Genomic DNA, 20,365 nt, shown 5'->3' on the forward strand with positions numbered 1-20,365 from the left:
GTAACCCCTTCACATAAGTTACCAAAAACAGAATAGGCATAGTTTTGATGTCTACATCATTATTTATGGCGCACTTTAATTCTTCTATGTTATTTTCGTTGTTCTCCTGTGCTGTGATACTGTTGTAAATTTGCTGTCCCATATTATTATTATAATTTTCGTTATCGTAATTTTCCTGTCTTGTATTTCCGCATTTTTCTTGCCTGGCATTGTTATCTAATTGTTTCTGTTCTTTATTGTTATAATTAATATCCTTATTTTCTCTTTCTATTATTTTGAAAACTTGATAGTTTAGCAATTTCCTCGATATCTTTTCCTTTAGTCTTGTTCTTTTCAATATTATTGTTGAAATTTATAATAAGGAATATTTCGCAGCCAGTCTTCAATAGTGGTTGCTTTGTATACCACATATTTAATACAACAACAAAGATAATACAAAAAAGATAATATTATGTCGTATATTCTATACCTGCTTCAGCCCTGGCACTCTCTTTCTGGATGTTGATAGCCTGATTTGTTCTGTCTAGTGGGTCCATATACGAATTGAAGAATGCATAGATCGTATTAGCAGGTACCTATAGGTATTACTATAGGGTCATGCTGCTGACATTGATATAGTGTTTGCTCTGCAAAAGAGAGCTGTTCGTGCTATATATCAGCTTGGTGATAGACAGTCTCTCAAAGAAAAAATTAAAGAAATAAATATTATGAGTGTTCATTGTCAGTACATTTATGAAAATTTAATATATGCTCACAAAAATCGTCACCTTTTTGCTCTTAATAGTGATTTTCATTATTATATAACTAGAAATAAGGGATTGCTTGTAACTAGTTCTAGTAGGCTTCATAAGATACATAATTGCTTTAAGGGTAAATGTATACACTTCTATAATAAAGTCCCAGCCACTGTTCAGGCGTTATCTATAAATAAATTTAAATGTTTTTTGGCTCTGTCGTAAATCCTATTACTCTACTGCTGAATATCTAAATGATCGGACAGCCTGGGACTAGATTGTGATTATTTTATAGCGATAGAAATGACTGTACAATATTGTATATTTTTATTGAAAAGAGCGCAAAAAAAAGAATGCTGGGAGAGTTTCTTGCGTCGCTTCTTCTCTCTCAGAGCGCCATTTGTTTCCGAAGCGGTAGTAGTATCTAGTAGTATAAGAAATGACATCAAAAAGAATTCTAAAGGAATCAATTTTGAGAAAATAAAGGCCTTTTATGCCTTTACCTCTTTCGTCACAGGAACTAAAAGGACCTATTTTGCTTGGGTCCTGAATGGGAGGGACAATCCTAATTTCGCGTAGCCTCTGATTTTTTTCCAGAGCCAAACTGAGCGAGTGGCAGATATAATTGATTGATCCGAAGAATTCTTGACTTGATCAACAGATATAATAGCACGTTGAGTTCCTCTTTCAGTCAGGGCAATGAAATTCGCGATAAGTTTAGCCCCGTTCATATCCAGAGTGACTTTCATGGACTGAGTTGCATATTTTTTGTGACGACCTTTAAGTTCCATCTCTTCACAAATCTTTTTGACTTCTTCTGCATTCAAAATTTCTAGAAAATATATTGATGGGCGAGATGTCCCTGGTACTGGAGCGTCTGAGGGATCCATGTCGTATTATGTTTGGGTACGCTATTAATTATAACTTTAAGATTTTGATGCTAAGTTGTTAATTTAATGTATATGTCAAGCTTTAGTTTGGCTTAAAACCCTTTGAGGGTACTTACATTCCCGTTTTACTCGCATTTTTTTCCGCCCAGGGTCATCCGACAAATTTCTCTCATCATAATTTAATATGTAAGAAGTAGGTACTCCATTTAAAGACTTATCAAGTTCGATGAAGTATTCTTTGATCGTATCTGGGGCTACTTTAGCACTCACATGCATGATATTTTCAAAAACTCTTTGAGATATCTCGTTTTAGTGTCTTAATAGGAAACTCTGCCCATTTATGAAAATTGTTTTTAAATCTTTTATGGGTACATTGTAAAAATGTATCTTGATAAAAATCAATATATTTATTTATTTATTTTATTTAAATTAAATTGCGTTCATGCGACTCAGTTACTAAACAAAATTGTAGTACTAAATAATCATCACATGCACCTCGTAAGGTATAGCAATGAACGACAGAGGAGCAGACATTCAAATTTTTTTTTCCTTTTAGTATTCATTTATAGAATAGTAACTTTTTTCCAAAAATAACTTTTTCAAAGAGCTTATGATTTTTTTACTATTGGTTTCGGCTTTTAAGTGTTCTGGTAACTAATTATAAATTTTAGCAGACATTGGGTAGGGACCGGAACTGTGTAACGTTAACTTAGATTTAGTTTGCAAAAGATTATTGTTATATAGATTAGTAGATTTGGGTGTTTCCATCAAACTTATATATATCGTGTATATAGTATGTACACGGTAATGTTAGAATATTTAGTTTTTCGAAATGAGGTTTGCAGCTTACTCTTTCTTTAATATTTTCAAGCACTCGAATACATTTTTTCTGTAAAATAAAGAGTTCGTGTGCATCAACATTGTTACTCCACAGTATGACACCGTAGTTGAGCCACGCTTGTGCTTAGGCGTGATAGGCTCTCACTTTCCTTTTTAAACTTGTAGATTTATTTAGTTCTCTTAAAGCGTATATAAATTGTGATTATTTTAATTTGTTTTTTGAATATGTGATTTAAAATTCACATTAGAATCAATTTTTATACCCAGCAGAGAGAAATTTTGAACACATTCTAATTTTGTTTTATTACATTTGACTATGCACCTGAGATCCATATTATCTAGGGGATAACCCCATTCTGCGCATTTATTTATGTTTTCAAATAAGAAGATTACATCAGAGCTAAAATATATCTTATACCATAAAGCTCTGGATCTTCCTTGTCGCTTCATATCCCGGACACTAATTTGTGTATGCCATATTCTTAGCAAATTCTTTTAACTTAACATTTCGTGAATTAACATACTGTTCCACAGCCTTTTTTATTGTTTCCGGGTTATAAATGGCATTTATTTTCACAAAGTTGATTCCTTTAGAATTCTCTTTGATGTCATTTCTAATATACTAGTTTATATATTATTTATAACGTTTACTTGTAGGATCGGGTCTGTATACACGCGCATTTTGTGCCGAACATACCCTTTACGCAAAACACAGTTATTGGATTATTATTATTACCATACCACAGCATTTACCACTTTTCCTGAGGGAGTCTCTAATGTAGAGATTGACATCAGAGTTATCAAACTCATTCGGTTTCTTTTTTTTTTTAATAAGGGACAAGACGAGCAGGAGATTCAGTTGATGGTAATTGATACGCCCTGCCCATTACAATGCAGTGCCGTTCAGGATTATTGAAAACCCCAAAAATTCTGAGCGGCACTACAATTCCGCTTGTCACCTGGAGTCATAAGATGTTAAGTCTCATTTGCCCAGTAATTTCACTAGCTACGGCGGCCTTCAAGCTGAAACACAGTAATGTTTACACATTACTGCTTCACGGCAGAAATAGGCACACTTGCGGTACCCGGGCCGGGATCCTGTGCAAAGGAGCCTCCCACTGGTTATTTATTACTAAATTCATTTGAGTGAGTAACCTATCTAACTCTGCGTTTGAATGTGGCATTGAACAGAAATCCCCATTATGTTATCTTTTAATTTACCTTTAACTGAAATATTGTCTTTTTTACAGAATTTTGTAGTACAAAATGGCCACAGTACAAAATATAGAAGCAATAAATATAAAAAACCACATACAGAGAGATGGTATGAACAATGAGATCTCATCTACTTCTAGTGATGAGAATCAAACTGGCAGAGTTGTTAAATACAACAATTATAATAAAAAACGGTATAAAGATTTTTCATCGGACAATGAAACCGACAACCAAAACTCAAGCCTTCCACAGAGGCATCATTACAAATCTTTGAACAATATTAATGATTCATTAAGAGAATACAACCAGAACAGTATCAACAGTATAAGCAATATAGACCTAAGTCTTCACAGTAATGAGATAAAAAAGTTTGAGTCTTTCAGAATACCGATAGTAGGGTATGAGGTCATGGAAGAAAGAGCCCGCTTTACAATATACAAGTTGAAGGTTGAGGATGACAAACGCGATCAGTCATGGCTAGTTTTCAGACGATATACCGATTTTGTAAGGCTTTACAATCGGATTAAGAATGAACAGCCTAATTTGGTTTTACCGTTGCCTGGAAAGCGGTGGTTCCGGGATAACTTTGAGCCAGCATTCCTGGAAGACAGGGTTCAAGGCTTGCAGGTTTTTGTTAACAGTGTGGTGAGTAAATTGCCAGATCATCCAGTAGTGAGGGATTTCTTTTGCATGGATGAACCACCACAAGTGTTCACTTATCAACCGGAGGTCCAGGCTGTTTATGGAGCTTTAGAAGACTCTATAACAACTCTGAAGATACAGTTGAAACAAAAGGATGCCACCATAATGCATTTGCAGAACCGTCTTCTGCAATTGGAGGAGCGGATAAAGGTTTGCCCCAATTGTTCAAGCCAAACATAATGATGTACAATAGTTATTTATGCAACTGTTGTGTAATAAGGGGTATTAAAACACGAATGTGGTTTTATAATAGTATCACATGAGTGTTTTAATACCTAATTATCAACAGTTGCATGCAATACTTTATCTACACCCATCATATGAATCCTTTATAAAAGATTCTGAAAGAGCTTACTGCTAACATTAAAAATACCAGTTCTAGTAACCATTACATCATCCAAACGAGTGTTGTAATGAAAGTGGATGATGTAATGTTGTACTGAATTTCATTACAACACTCGTTTGGATGATGTAATGGTAATTAGGACATTGGGTGTTTTATTGTTGGCAATAAGCTAACTGTTGTAGAATCTTTAGTAGAGGATTTAAAGTATGGGTGTCGATAAATATTTATATTTAATACAGGGTTGTGTGTAAATACAAATAGCTGTCAGGAGAAAATGTTGCTGTGTACTGCTACCATTCTGATCAAGGTGACAGTCTGAGTCAGCTGTATTTAATACATGGATGATTTATGGTGTCTAATTTGAGGTTAGTATTAGGAAAAACATTTTTTAAAGTATGAGTAATTTTTATTAGTGTTTTACATTAGATGTCCCATGTAAACGTGATTTGGAAAGGATTCGAAACGTCGGGGTAACTTTCACCAAAATCGAACACTGTAAAAACTACACGCGTTTTAATCCTTTAAAAGGTGTTATATAAAGGTGTTATGTGTAACGCTCGCGTAAATGAAAGAAAATACTATCCTCCTTATTCATAATAGTCTGCTAACTTAAAGCATTGCTAATTCTCACTCTGTCTTCTATTGACCTAAGTCAGTATGAGAAAAAACACTCCTAAGCGGCTGTTTAAAGTTAGTGGACCATTATGAATAAGGGGGTATGTTGGTAACGTGTTTTACATGCAACCCTATATATTATAGAAAACAACAGATTTACATTGTTAATTTAATATTACTTAATATGTACTGATGTTAGGTTCCGTCCGACTGTTCTTACACTGTTTTTTATCAAAACTTTATTTAGTGTTCACTTATTGAAACTTATTTACCCCGCAAACATGGGAAAAAAACAGATTTTGAAGTTATTTAGGCGCGTTATGAAAAAATGATGAGAGTGAAATTCTAAGATGCGCGCGCATCTCTGTAACACAGGTTGAAGTTGGTTCCTAAAATTTTCTGACGTTTGCGTAATTCGTAATTTTTTGGTTTCTTCGTCTATTATTAGGACAGGCAAATGGTTCAAGCCAATACAGCCGTATTCGGTAATATTCATTTATTCATTTCACGATTTTTACAATATTGTTCTTTCTACAAACGTAGAATAGCACGACGAAAAAATAATTTTAAGGATTTGTTTTTTTACGCCAAAGAAGTATAACTTCTTGCGTGCATACATAAGTATGTCACCGCGAAGGTCACATTCTTTGTGACCGAGGTATAAGTTTGAAGGAGACGCTGTGTTACGCGTTACGTGTTTCTGTTATATACGCTCTATTACTTATTGTGCCTACTAATGTTGAGTGAGTGTTAGGGTAGCTAATAATACTATTATTATTTCATTTGTTCAGGATAAAAACGGTCACAGTTCAAATACTTAAACTGTAAATTGCTGAAAATCTCGGGAATGATCTAGAAAGTTCCAGAATATGTGCAACTTATGTGAAGAATCTAGAAAGTTTCTGGAATGATCTAGAATGTTCTAAGACTTTCTGGAATGATTTAGAAATTGATGCCAAACGGTCTAGCAAATTTTTAATATTTCTGAAATGATCTGGGAAGTTCCAAAATGCGCTGAAACTGTAAAAAATATCTATGATATCTATCTACTTTAGAAAATGGATCCTTGAATATTTCTTATACCATTAAACATCCGATGTAATTTAACGCCGGGTTTTGCTTCTAGTTATAATATGAAAGAGATAGCGGTAAGGACAGCCGGGTACGGTCAAAATGACAACGCGACAATAACTTTATTATAACAATATATAGTTTTATTTCTAGTATTTCTAAAATACAATATTTTTTTTAGTGTTAAGATCTGCATTTATCATTCATATTTTATATATTGATTTTATAGTCTTTAGATTAGATATATAAGAATTGAAATTTCAGTGAGGTACAGATTTCATTTAAAATTTTTGATTCTTTTAAAACGTAAAAGTAAATTCTCTCCCTCGGTCTCGAATAAGGTTCAATCTGTGTGTACCTCATTTGAAAGGAGTTCATTAGTTAATAATTTTTTACCAAATAATTTTAATTGATTTTTCTTTAGCTGGATTTATTGGTCATTACTTTGTATTCTAATATTATTTCATTGTTACAAATGACATAATGATTTCCTGTTTTCACACTTCTATTATCTACTCGCATATCATAAGCCTCCATGATGCATTATGACCACTATAAATTATAACCGTTCCGGTGAATCTAAGGCAGTAATGAAATGATTTCTCGCAGCTGTCATAGTTTTTTTTTAATTCAGAGACAAACTAGAGTCGGCCGCAACCAATCATATTTTTCGATACTTTATCTACATCCATGATTTAAATCCTATTGCTCACTGCCAACATTAAAACACCCAATGTCCTAATAACCATTACATCATCCAAACGAGTGTTGTAATGAAATTGAGTACAACATTGCATCATCCGTTTTCATAATAACACTCCTTTGGATTATATTATGGTTACTAGGCGTGGCTTTTTTAATGTTAGCAGTAAGCTAACTGTTTCAGAATCTTTTATATAGGATTCATATCATGGGTGTAGATAAAGTCTTGTATGCAACTGTTGATAATTAGGTATTAAAACACTCATACTATTATCGCAACCCAACACCATAGTTGCATTTGTCAAATTTGTATTCAAACTGACATTTCATTTCAAACTAAACGTGATCTCGACTGATAATAGAATAGAGGTCAAATCATTTTCTTTTTGTTTTTCAGAATGTTCAAAATTTGAATGAAATAAACAATGACGTTCTATACACATAGACAAATCATACCCAGCCTGATATCGGAACGGTAAAAGTGTGCTTAAAGATAATTTAAGCACATTTTTCCCCTTAGTCGTGTGTCTACTGCCATTGACCGAATCGAATCTAAACTGTATATATATTTTACATTGCTGCTTATCTTTATGGTGGTCATAAGGCCGTTCCCAATATTCAGTCTATCTCTTACTTGAGATAAAAATCGTAACTATCGTTGACGTTTCTGTCCCAATAAACTTATCGACGGTAACTCACCTTGTCCGTGCACGCTGTCTGTCAATTGGACGACGTATAGCTTACCAGCGATATAAAGTTTGTATGGAAATTGCAATTCACGCGTGCGAATATAAGGCGATAAGAATGACTTATCGGGTATATTGGGACAGCTTCAGATTATTGACAGCAAATTACTGACAGTAGAAGGTAGTAATGTATCTCTATCTGTAGATAGTATATTGGGAAGGGCCGATAGTGTGCGGTTCTTGAACGCACTTTGAAGTATTTATGATATTTAAGTATATCAAATAACATAGCATAGATTTGTGCGCACAACATATTTCTAATGATAATGAAATTTCTAAGCTAACTGGACGCCATTTTGTCATGACCAACATAACATATCGGTGCTGATATAAAAGCATTATAAATGTGATAAGTTAATATAAATAAGTATACAGGATGGCCGAGAAGTTGACGTCCGAAGCCAAAATTTGAATTTGGCTCATTTTATTGGCCAATGTTCTGGGAAGTTTTTAATAATAGTTAGAAGCCATAGGCTCCCCATTTTTTTTTTGTTTGCTTGAACATTTTCATGAATTCAGCTGGAGCAGTTATCTTGAACTTACGACTCAATTCTAAACTAGTTCCGCATTGTCTAAACTATTCATAGTTTCTTATGTGGTTATTGCAACTGTAGTTAATAATTATCAACAATAAAATTAACTAAAAGTGTTCAAAAAAATTAGAAAAAAGTCCTAAACCACAATTAGGTGAGAAATGCGGATAAAAGGGGAAAAAAATATTATCTCCTAAACTACGCAAAATCGTAGAACATACATAGGGGTGATTCGGATACTCATTTTAGATTTCAAATTTTAGCTTTGGACGTCAACTTCTCGGCCATCCTGTATAAAAAAACCTCGTTTGTAGTATATCTTATTAAATAGTAATGTAATTGGACATAGATTCTGAAAAACGTTCCAAGCCACAAACATAACATTTCAAGGAATTCGTGTTTAAAGTTTAATGAATATTAGTGTATACATGTGAGTTGGGCTACTAGGTCATGATGTCACGAGTTAGAGTGATAGTAGGGCTGCCATTTTTTGTCAGTCCGTTTATATGAATCACGTGATCAGTTTTGCGTTCTTTACTCAATTTCGACATGATTGTGGTTTGGAACGTGTTTCTGGTATTACGTCCGATTATTGAAAAAAGTGCAAAGCAATAGTAGGTTAGGATGTTGATTTCTGTACCGTTTTAAAAAAAATAAGTAAGCCGAGTCATTAGAGAAAAGAATCTTAAATGGCGGGAAATTGTGGAAAATGAAACCTCCATGATTCTTGATTTTTTACTCATAATTTTTTGTCAGAGCAGCATTTGTCCCTATAACACTGATTTTGTCGCATCCGCTTCATATTAGTACAAATACAAATATTTTTTATTCAAAATCAGTTATTGAACGTCAAAAACTACCACCCATTCTAAATAGACTGCCTCAGACCTGAGAAGAACGGGCGCATGAAACTCAGCGGGTTTTTTTTTTTATAAAATATGGATTACAATGTGATAATGTACAATAAACATTTATAATTAAAGTGCCTGAGGGTGTTCGCTTCATTCTCAGTCTGTGGTGTCATTAAGAAAAATCGTACATGCTATAGTAACCTTTCTCACACAAACGTTTTTTTTCTACAATCCGGTTGCATTATCTCTGGACCATAGCTTTGTTACGGTGTGCAAAACAAGCAGTAGTGCAAAACAGCAGCATGTAAAGGAGTAGTATTATTATATGTAATGATGAAAAATAAACGAAAGCACCTAGGTTAAGTACAAAGTTAAATAAAAACAATTTAAACTATAATAGTACAAAAGTCACAACATAACAATGAAAACTTCAAAGCAGTGACAGCACGAAAATATCACGACATGTACCTAACGGTAATGAATATGCAAACCGTACTGACTCAAGGGGACGAGCGCGAGGGGGTGACAGGGGAACGGGAGGGGCTTTCACGTTCCAGCGAGTACCAGAGAAGATGTGACCGTGTGTAGTATATATATAAATATTGATGTAGGATTCTTAAATCTAATAAAGTCCTCAGCTGATATTATTACCTCTTCAGAACGTCATTTCTTGATGGATTTTAATAATTTAAAATAAAAAGATATCGAATTAATCCTCGTTATGGGTACAAGCCGCCATTTAAGATTCCTTTCTCACTTAAATATAAATATATTTTACAATTCATATACATTTCTTTGTTGTTAATGTTATAAATGATGATCTCTAGTTTTACACACCCTAGCTATTTGGGTGTCAACAATTCCTAATGATTTTATTAATTAAAATCGACTTTACTTACGATTCCACGATCGGTGAGTGCGCGGTCACGCCCCATCTCGCACTACGGACTTGCGCTCGTAGTACGTGGCTCGACAGGGCGCGGGGCGCGGGGTGCACCAGCGGTAACACCGAGAGTTGCAGGCAGTTGGTAGGTTTTGTGTAAATTGACTAACAATCACCTCAATTTAATCATCGGTACTATGGGTCTAATGCAATGGTTTCCAAGCGATTTCAACACCGATGAATCGTGAGTAAAGGCGACTTAAATAAATCAATTTATTATTATGGCATAACATGTTTCGAAGAGATTTTGTTAAACTTAGCGGAGTTAAAACTATAGATAATCATTTATTACATGTAAAATGTAATAACATTGATTCATATTAATAAAATAGTGTTGTGATAAAATATGGTACAACATACTGTGCCTTATTCAATTTATAATATACATCTAATTATATTATATTAATGATTTCATATATTTGTGACAAAATGAAAAATTTACAGCTCTCTTGGGATATAAATGTGTAAAATACAATATGATATGTATTTGTGAATTTATTATAATGAATTGCGATGGATATGTGTTATTTTTTAATTAAGTCTGTTTTGTACTTTAAGGAAGGTGTGTGCGCTTTTTTTGAAGGTACCCATGTCGTATAGTCCCGGAAACACCGCACAAGGAAGCTCATTCCACAGCTTTGGAAGAAAGCTCCTTGAAAATCGCACTGTTGAGGACCGCCACACATCCAGATGGTGAGGATGATATCCTCACTTGTGGCGTGTCGTGCGAAGGTGGAATTCGGCGGCAGGAATCAGGTTAAACAGCTCTTCGGAACACTCCCCGTGATAAATACGGTAGAAGACACACAATGAAGCGACGTCTCTACGCAACGCCAAGTAATCCAGCCGTTCACAGAGCACTGGGTCCCCGACAATTCGAGCTACTCTGCGTTGCACGCGGTCAAATGGATCGAGCTGATACTGGGGTGCGCCAGACCAGAGATGACAGCAATACTCCATGTGTGGCCGGACTTTGTAGAGCGCTAGTATGTGGGCCGGCTTGAAGTATTGCCGTGCTCTATTAATGACGCCCAGTTTCTTTGAAGCCAATTTGGCTTTGCCTTCCAGATGACCACGAAATTGGAAATCGCTCGAGATTTCGAGACCCAGTATTCCGATACTAGGCGAGGCTTTGAGGGAAGTGACTTTAATTCAAGAACAATTCTTATCTTGTTAAAGTGAAACTTTTATTTCATTGTAAAAACTTCTGTAGCCGTATTGGACAGTTTTTGGTAGGGGAAAGTCTTATGGGTTCGCGTCACCGACATGCTCATGACTAAACGTACGCGATAAATAAATAATTAAAAATGATTGTATAGTTATAATATATACATATATATCCGTATCACTGCAATACAACTAATATAGGGAAATAGCGTCCAGACCATAGTTTCTCAACCTTATTTTGCTCACCGCCCACTTTCAGAATATGTTTTTTCCCCCCATCTTAATTTTACTTACCATCTGTCGCGAATTTAAAACAGCTATTGCCACGATTATATTTAAACGTAAGATATTATATATCGTAAGATAGGAATATGACCCCTATCCTATTTCTGAGTTTATAATGAAGAATGAAAGAAGAATGTTTCAATGGGAGCAATTAAAACGCAGGCTTAGTTATATTGAGGAATATTTTTTTTGTCATTCAAAAGACATGAATTTATGACATAACTAATGAGAATTTTTTAATCTACCCACGCCCCATCTGCGCAAACTCGATGCCCCCTAATTTTCACTGGGTCTTCTACTGCCTCCCTGAAAGTCTCAAACGCCCACAAGGGGGCGTTATCGCCCACAAGGGGGCGTTATCGCCCACGTTGAGAATATATGGTCTAGACCGTCACACCAACTGAAAAGTGAAAGGTGAGCGAGAAATGATGCGCATTCAAAATGTTACTTTCCCAATTGATGAGTAGGTTTTACTCTCCATATTTTTCTCATACCAGGCGCCTTATATGAAAATGGATTCTTAAGGAGTAAACTCCAAAAAGATAAGAAATGTTTTCTCATTGTGAAGGGGAAAAGGGAAACAACGACGATAAAACACTCTTTCATTAATTAAGTACTTTTTTGCACTTGATTTATAAATCTATACTTTATACTTAAATATTAATCTACAAATATTTAACTCTTCTTGCCTTTAAATTTGCTAAATCTTCTATGAAATTTTTAGTATCCAAACTGACTAAAATTTCACTTTGCTGGGGCATTGTTGATCTTATTTATTTATTTATTGTCCAATTAGCACGGCAGTGCCACTTGCAATAATTAGACGAAACACAAATAAGAAAAATTACAAACCAGAAGGAATATTAATTGAATTAATTATACAATTTCAATTGCGTACCTTAGCATTTCAGAAACTAGGGAATTCTACCCATCATTGAATGGATCTCATTGAGCATTCTGGTCCAAGCTGCCAATGAACGCGATATAGGTGCCATGGCTCGGGTAACGGTGCGATGAAGCGGGTATCACGAAAAGTGAGCGAATATTATTGAATTTAGAGACACGTATACGACCCAATTGCTCATGAAGATCTGTAGCATCAACGTCTTCTCGTAAAATTTGACACATAATTTTTAGCTGGTCGCAAGTCCGCCTGACCTCCAGACAATTGAAACCTTAACAACCTAAGAGAAATTTGGTTGGTTACATGAAAGGATAATATCCATAGCAACGTTTGTACAGGTATCTTAGGAAGGGCTTGTGCTCTTTTTCTCATAATAGTCCGTACTTTTTCTCGTAAGGATCCCAGATATAGGTGCTTGCTTCCAGTTTGTGTCGGACGAGGGCCAAATATAGTAAACGTGTTATGAATGGACTTTGGAGGTCTCGAGAGTTCCGCAGTACGAATCCTAATCCTCGAAATGTGTCAGCCTCTACTGTGTAAAGTTTTTTCTCTCTTATATAGTTTTTGATAATTTTTAATTTTGAAAACAGTCTTTCACAAGATACAACTTAAAAAGCAGTTAGGTGGGTGGATCATGGAAGGCCACTCTAACGAATAAACAGTTTTTATGACGGATATTTTTGCACAAAGCACAACGAAGTCTTGACAGAGCTTTTTCGATCATGTGTTCTGAAATGTGCTTCCGCACCGAATAAGAAACGGCTGTTGGGATCTTTCGAGATAGTCGGGGAAAAAAATGGTAACCATTTTTTTTCCTCGCATTGCAATCCTGTAGAGTCATGTGGGGCAGCTTGTACGCAATTTTTTGTAAATTGATTCCTGAATAAATGTTGTATGAAAAAAAAACTACGTTTATTCTAACTTAATTAACATTTGTCAGTAATAACAAAACATATTTTTTAAAATTCTAATAATGCTTGATATTTTCATTGAAACTTTTAATCATCAAGGAAAATGCGGACACTTACCCGTATCGGCGGTAAAGTCTCCGCATGCCTTCGGTTAAGTTTACGCAACGTCGACAAAGTGTACGCACATCCGAAACTTAATTTTTCACTACATTCAGATTATCTCCGTACGATTCAGATTATCTCCGTACTTTTCTTGATACAACAGACAATAGTACTCTTGCTCTGAAGTTTTATTCTTGTTGTCTTTAGTTTTAGTATTAGTCTTAATATTATCTTTCTTCTTTGGCTTAGTTTTCGTTTTCATGTTCATCTTTGGTTTTCTTATTTTCTTAGATTTTCGGTCGACTTCTCTTTGTTTCTCTTCTAACATATTTTTAAACGGACTATTAGTGATTTTTTCCGATTTGCTGGCTTTTTTTCGTTGTGTCTGAATGTGAGTTGCTTTTGACAACGGGCTTATTAAAGGAATATGAGATTAGTGAGTATTCGAAATATCACCGAGAACGGGAGGCGGAATATTTTGTTGTTCCTGAAATTCTTCTATTTGGTACATTACATCAGAAAGCGCATACCATGGTTCATTGGCTTTGTGTATATCAGTTTCGATGTTATGTTTTCTAGGTAGTGGAGAACTTGATGGGTTATGTACTTCAGCAAAAGTCGAAACATCAGACAACTCAAATTGTGTTTCTGATAAATCGGCCGACGCAGAAGCAACTAATTCTTGTGGAATAGGTGCAACAGATACAATATGATGATCCAAGCCAAGTGAACTTGACCATAGTCCACTGCTTCTATTGTGACATGGCTTTCATGGTTGTCGACTAGGAGCAGAATAGGGTTATTATTAGAATTGACCGTTTTGTTTTGTATATGTTTCAGAACCTCACAAAATATACTAGAATTTATCCAGCCACTCTTAGTAGCGACTCCGAGGCTACCTTCTGGAGCACTTGTGTCTTTAAAGTGGTCTTTAAAATGTACCCTGGGAAAGATAATTAGTGGTGGAATTGTGTTACCACTTGCTGAGATAATCCCTGCGAATGTAACAGAAAGAGGTCTTTCTGCCGAAACATGCTGACCAATTTGTTTTTGGTTTTACTCAGCCAACACCTTTGGCGTGCCCAAGACTGTGGATATCTCTGATTCATCGAAATTATAAATGTGATCTGCAGTGAGCTCATATTTTATTAAATCCTTTTCTAGGTTCTTTTCGGGTTTCCTCAGAGTTAAATTTGGGTTACGCCTGCGTGGTAGTGAGTAAATTGAGGAAACCTAATTTGCTCACTACCACTGCACCACAACGAAGCCATTTTTGTTGCCTTTCATTGCAAGCGCACCATTAGTACCTAGGGCAGCTAACTTGTTTAATGGTATCTGATTTTCTTCTGTAAATCTTTTAAATGTATCGTAAATATTTTGTGCCTTTTATCTTGTTGCGACCTTTCAGCGGAAACAACTTACGAAATTCTTCTTCTGTGGTAAAATCATTAAATCAGTGCAGTGTCGGAAATGTGTGAGCATCGAGTTGAAAACAAAAAAAAACTTGCACTTTTTAATATTGTTCAGAAGCGGTTAGGAAAACAGATGAGATATACTACTTTGAATGAATTTATGAGTAAAACATGCATTAACTTTAAATGCAATGTTGTGTGTATATTTCGTTAGCAAAATGTTACAAAGCTCTAGGAGAGGGGGGCGGGGGAACAATATTATACAAAAGACCAATGGCCGGTTAGGGTGACGTTAGATAAGTCTCCAGGTTAATTAAATGGAGTAAATTCGTAATATGCCAGCCTTTGAAGCTGTGCCTTTCAATGGTCTTCCGTCGCAGTACCAGTGTTTACATCTTCGAATAGAGGACAAATTTTCGTGAATATGCACCTGATCACGCCTTATGATGCCTGTATGTCGGCTACCCTGGATATACCGTCCTTTCCTGGGAAAAAAGTGCGTAGAACACGATCCAAGTTCATTTTTAAAGGTGGGAGGCTACTAGGTCCTTAATTTACCACCAGGGTGTTTGGTAGCAGCTGGTCCTTGTTTGATCTCCACTTCGTCCTTACTTGCAAGAGTTGACTTGTCGGAGAGGAGGAGAGAAGACTCTTTGTTCCACCGCCACCAAAAATGTTGCCGAAGTTGTTCTATCTTATGATAGTGCCTGAGCCGACTAGAAGGAACATCGCGTAGTTCATCGGTGGCGAGGGGAGTCAGCGGTCGGCCAATTAGGAAGTGGTCAGGAGTGAGCGGTGATAAATTCTCTGGATCCGCGGACAGGGGAGACAAAGGCTGGGAATCAATAATCTGCATCTATTTGTGCAAGTAGGTGAGAGCGGGTGTGAAAGTGCCGATTTTGACAAATCCTTATATGATTCGGATAAAACAAGTACTATGTCTGAATGTGGTTCATCCTAAGCCAAAGTTAGTCTATTATACGAATTTACCTATTAATTTCGCACATTTTTAATAGTTTTAAGAAGAAGTGATTTTTTTGATACGGTAAGGCACTACCGAGCCCACTTTGGGGCAAATTGTGCCGTTGATAATGCTAGATGGTTTACATGAATGAAAATTAATTTAGAATTTAAAAGACATCAACTTTATAATAATACATTTATTCGTTATACTTTTTACTATAAATTAACAGTTTTTAAAATTTATTTGTTTACGTTACAAAGTATTATTACTTATAATAAAAAAAACAAATTACCTTTACATATGTAATTCTTTCAAACATAACATCATATTTTTAATCAATAGTTTGTACTTATTTTTATCGAATAAGATCAATTATTAAAAATATCAGTCTCTAAGGACAATAATTACAAAAAATAATAAAGATTTCTCTTAAATAATTCTTTCCAGAGTTATTATCTTATTAGTCAGTCATTTTAAGAAATCAAAAAATATATAAAAACTAGTTATTCTAAAATGACTGATCACAATAGCAATTAGGACTTACAAATGCTAAGCTTTCTTCATCTTCGATACATTGCAAATTGGCCCAATTCTTACATTCTCTGCATTCAATCCAATTTTCTCTAGTGGCAGAGTTAGAATAGGCATCACAACATATGATACAATACCATTCTTGTTCGTCATCAGAACTGTCGTCATCTTGCAAAACTCTTCTTTTAGCGGGGTTCTTAGTCGGCTTTTTTGTTTGTTTACCTTTTTTCCTTGCCTTTTCCTTTGCCTTTTCCCTTCCCTTTTCCCTTAACTTTTAATTTAGTTTCACTTTCTTTCTTTTTCTCTTTATTAGCCTGTTCTTCAGCCAAAGCATTTTTCTTTGGACTATCCGTAAGAACAGCTGTCATTCTTTTACGTCCTTTATTATGTCCAATTAATCGGGGAAGTGCTTTAGGCAGTGGTCTTATTAGCTCTGGTGAGAAAATTGCTGTATATTACATCTCCTGTCTTGGTATCAGCTGATTGAAGAACCTGGAAGCTGCTGCAAGGAATAGGCTCCTGAGAGCACTGACGTGTCTCTTGTCCTTGATTGCCCGATGGTTCACTTGTACAGTCAACGCTGCAGTCGCTTTGCGCAGGAACATGTTGTAGTATTGATGGACTAGTCTCAATCTCAACATTGCTGCCCACGTAATTTGACTCATCATGATATTCAGGAGTCCTTTCTCGATTGTTTGGAGGGACAGGCAAGTTGTCTGTACCTTTTGAGAGTCGATTTTCTGGCATCGGACGATCAGTGACGAAAGATGGTACATAATCTTCGTCTGTAAATACGTTTGAATCATAGGGCCAAATGCCACCGTTTATAATGCGTTGCATATATTGATAGGTGTTACTGCCACAGGAAAAGCCTATTTTACTTTACCTGGTATTTCATAAATTTTGAGCATTAGAGCAGTATGTTTTAAAAGAGCCATTGACACCAATATCCAGGGGTGGCAGTCGGTGGGTGAAATGTGGTGGGAACGATAATAATATGACAGAATTTTTCTTGGCCTTTTCAATCACACCAATATCAATGTGAGATGAATTATTTGCTAGGAGTAATAGCAATGGCTCTTCAGGACTAAACTTAGTGTGTTTTATGAAATGATCCATAAACCGGATTTATTACCAGCCCCAATACACTCAGGAGGACCGTCACGGATAACAAGGTCTATATATAAAACGTGGAAATATTTCAAATGTGGAAATGGTGAATGTGAAACATCGGTGGAATCGAGTTTCCCAGAGCACCTACAGCTAGTTCAACAGTGACCAAAGTTCCACGCTCTGTTGAAACAATTGCTCCTACTTGCTTTGTTCCTTTTTCAGCCAAAATTTTCTTCGGTTTCAGCACAGTTTGGACACCAGTCTCCTCCAAACTCCAAATACTTGAAGGAGTAAGATTATGATTTGTAATCAAGTCGCCAAGTTTCGCGAAAAATTGATTCACATTATGTCGGTTGAATGAGCTCGCGCATCCTGCACTGGTAGCTTCGGGTGTCCTTATAGAAAGTGTAGAGTTCCTCTTCAGAAAATTTGTCGACCAGGTTGGATGTGAGATGTGTGTATGTTATCAGAGTGTGATATTTTGTCTCACATATAAAAAAAACTATGCTCAAAGAATTAAAATTACATTGCATAACAAACTAGGATAAATTCCAAATATTTTACTAAACGCACGAAAAATGCTAGCTTGCGAACAAAAGTATCGAAACGAAAATATTTACTTACGTAGCGTTGGAGGACCCTCACATACACCGCCACTCGGTCCGCATCGCTGACGCAACTAAAATGGCAGGCGCGTGTTACTGTTAGGTATTACGCGACACAACAGGATCGTATATCTATCTCTTTCTGTTTTCGAGATATTCGCGTCGGCACAATTTACCCCCGGCAATTTCAGCCCCGCTCTCCCCTACTCTTCTATATTCTTCGAAGGTAACGATGCGTTACCTATCACACGACGAAGATAGTATTTACTGGACTTTATTCCAGACTCCCAAAGGCCACCAAAATGCGGAGAAGAAGGGGGAATAAAGTTAACTAAATATTTTGCGAATTCTATACTATTTTCACTACAACTCTTTAAGAAATTTGAAAAGTCGATCATTACACCTACGAAGTTGCGACCGTAATAATACAAGTCGGAAATGTGTGAGCATCGAGTAGATAACAAAAAAATATCGCTTTCCAACTCCGATTTCAAACCAGTGACGATAAGTTCTTCTCTTCCGATTCTCTTCGATTCCCGATTCTGCCTGATGATGCACATACGGGTTTCAAATACCCATCTACGCGGCCATAATTATATTAGGTTCGATATTGGTCCTTAGAAAAAATACTATAATAACTTATATAAGTAAATGAAACAAAGGTTGTAATATTAAATCAAGTAATCTATAATTTTGCAGACAAAGACTTCGACTTCGCTTTCTGAAGAATGACCAGGTTCATTCGGATTCGCAGGCATAAGCGAAGTAAATATTTCTGACAAGAAAGAATTAAGATTTCTACTTTTTAAACTTCTCATGCTACTTAACAGAGGGTCCGATTTCAAAAGAAGACGGATAAAAATTTCTCTGTTGTAGTTTTCTCTAGAAAATTTTCAAGCGTAGTCTTGGCGGTATAACCTAAAATACTTATTATGCGCTTCCGTGGCCTCTTTGGATAGCTGCCCAATGGGTAACCATGCATTTTTTATTATAACTGCACCGCAACATAGATAAGAATTTTGTGCATTGTTGGTGTCATAGGGTGCCAAGGGTATATAGATCTGCATATAAGCAAGCAGTATCTAGTGCATGTTTGTCGTAGTTTTCAAGATCGATTATATGTCCACACGAAATCGTTTCTAGTATGACTTTCGATCGTTTCATTCGTTCATGACTAATGCCTGTTATATCAGGAGCTAACTGAGGATCTTCAAAAAATCTTCTGCTCGTCTTTCCGTTATTAGTGTTGCCGAAATTTGTCTTTGGCATATCTACTATCAAATCAGTTTCACTTCGAAATTTAGCTTGAATTTCCAGTTTCTTTTCATTCCAGTCGCACCGTGTAAGTGGCTTGTGGATTTCGTGCCTGTGACCACATTTGTTTTAATTGGCTTTTAAAGGGAGAAAAGGTGGATTTAAAGACCTTAATCTGCTCTTCTGAGTACCCTCCGCATGATAGATGTTCTTTATTCAAGATTTTCAGCTTTTCTTCCAAATTTGACGAATTAAAACTCTGCATGCGGTCGAACAAGTATTTACGGGTCAAATTTGACAAATTATAGCTAATAATTATTCCATACATACATACATACAATCTTTCCAATTACAAAATTATCCAAATTATATTTAAAGTAGTAGACCTGCGTTGTCAGGCTCCATAATTTTTTCCTTCCAAAATAATAAATATTCACTGTGAAAGTCTTTAAAAACTACTAAAAAAGGAACGCCCCACCATGCAAGACGATCAAATTGCGACTGCACATGGAAGCGCGTCATGCACGGTAGAACGAGGGTTAGGTATTGTTCTCTAATATGTCCCGCATCCCATACCCCCCGCCCCGTAGTCGTTTTTTTTATTTGAATTTCGGCCGCATAGGTCGTTCTGATACTCTTACCCCTGCAATAATTTCAGTTTTGTTTTTAACATACTGGATATCAGAATCAGCAGCTGTTAAGAAGGTATCCTTTATTTTTCTCCGTCTACAAAAGGCTTTTTCTTTAAACATAAGAATGAGTTTTTAAGATGCAATAGTTGTACTTTTCGATGTTGAATTATTGGCCTGTTGAAAACTCTTTATTTGTTTGGTTAAATTTGTCTTCAATTCGCCGTCACGTTTCTTACGGATTTAAGTATTTGGAGGAACTGTGCCCCGCGGGGAGCCAGTCGATTATTACCCATCACT

General features: G+C 35.8%; 1 protein-coding gene across 1 annotated transcript; it reads left to right on the forward strand.

The window, feature by feature from the left end:
• The first annotated feature begins 3,720 nt into the window (after positions 1 to 3,720).
• Positions 3,721 to 10,802, forward strand: LOC126975403 (sorting nexin-16). Its single transcript, XM_050823294.1, has one exon. It carries the CDS (start codon positions 3,731 to 3,733, stop codon positions 4,559 to 4,561), a length of 831 nt encoding a protein of 276 aa, XP_050679251.1. The 5' UTR covers positions 3,721 to 3,730; the 3' UTR covers positions 4,562 to 10,802.
• The last annotated feature ends 9,563 nt before the right edge of the window (positions 10,803 to 20,365 follow it).

Source organism: Leptidea sinapis, chromosome 2 (assembly GCF_905404315.1).
Source record: "Leptidea sinapis chromosome 2, ilLepSina1.1, whole genome shotgun sequence".
Taxonomy (NCBI): domain Eukaryota; kingdom Metazoa; phylum Arthropoda; class Insecta; order Lepidoptera; family Pieridae; genus Leptidea; species Leptidea sinapis.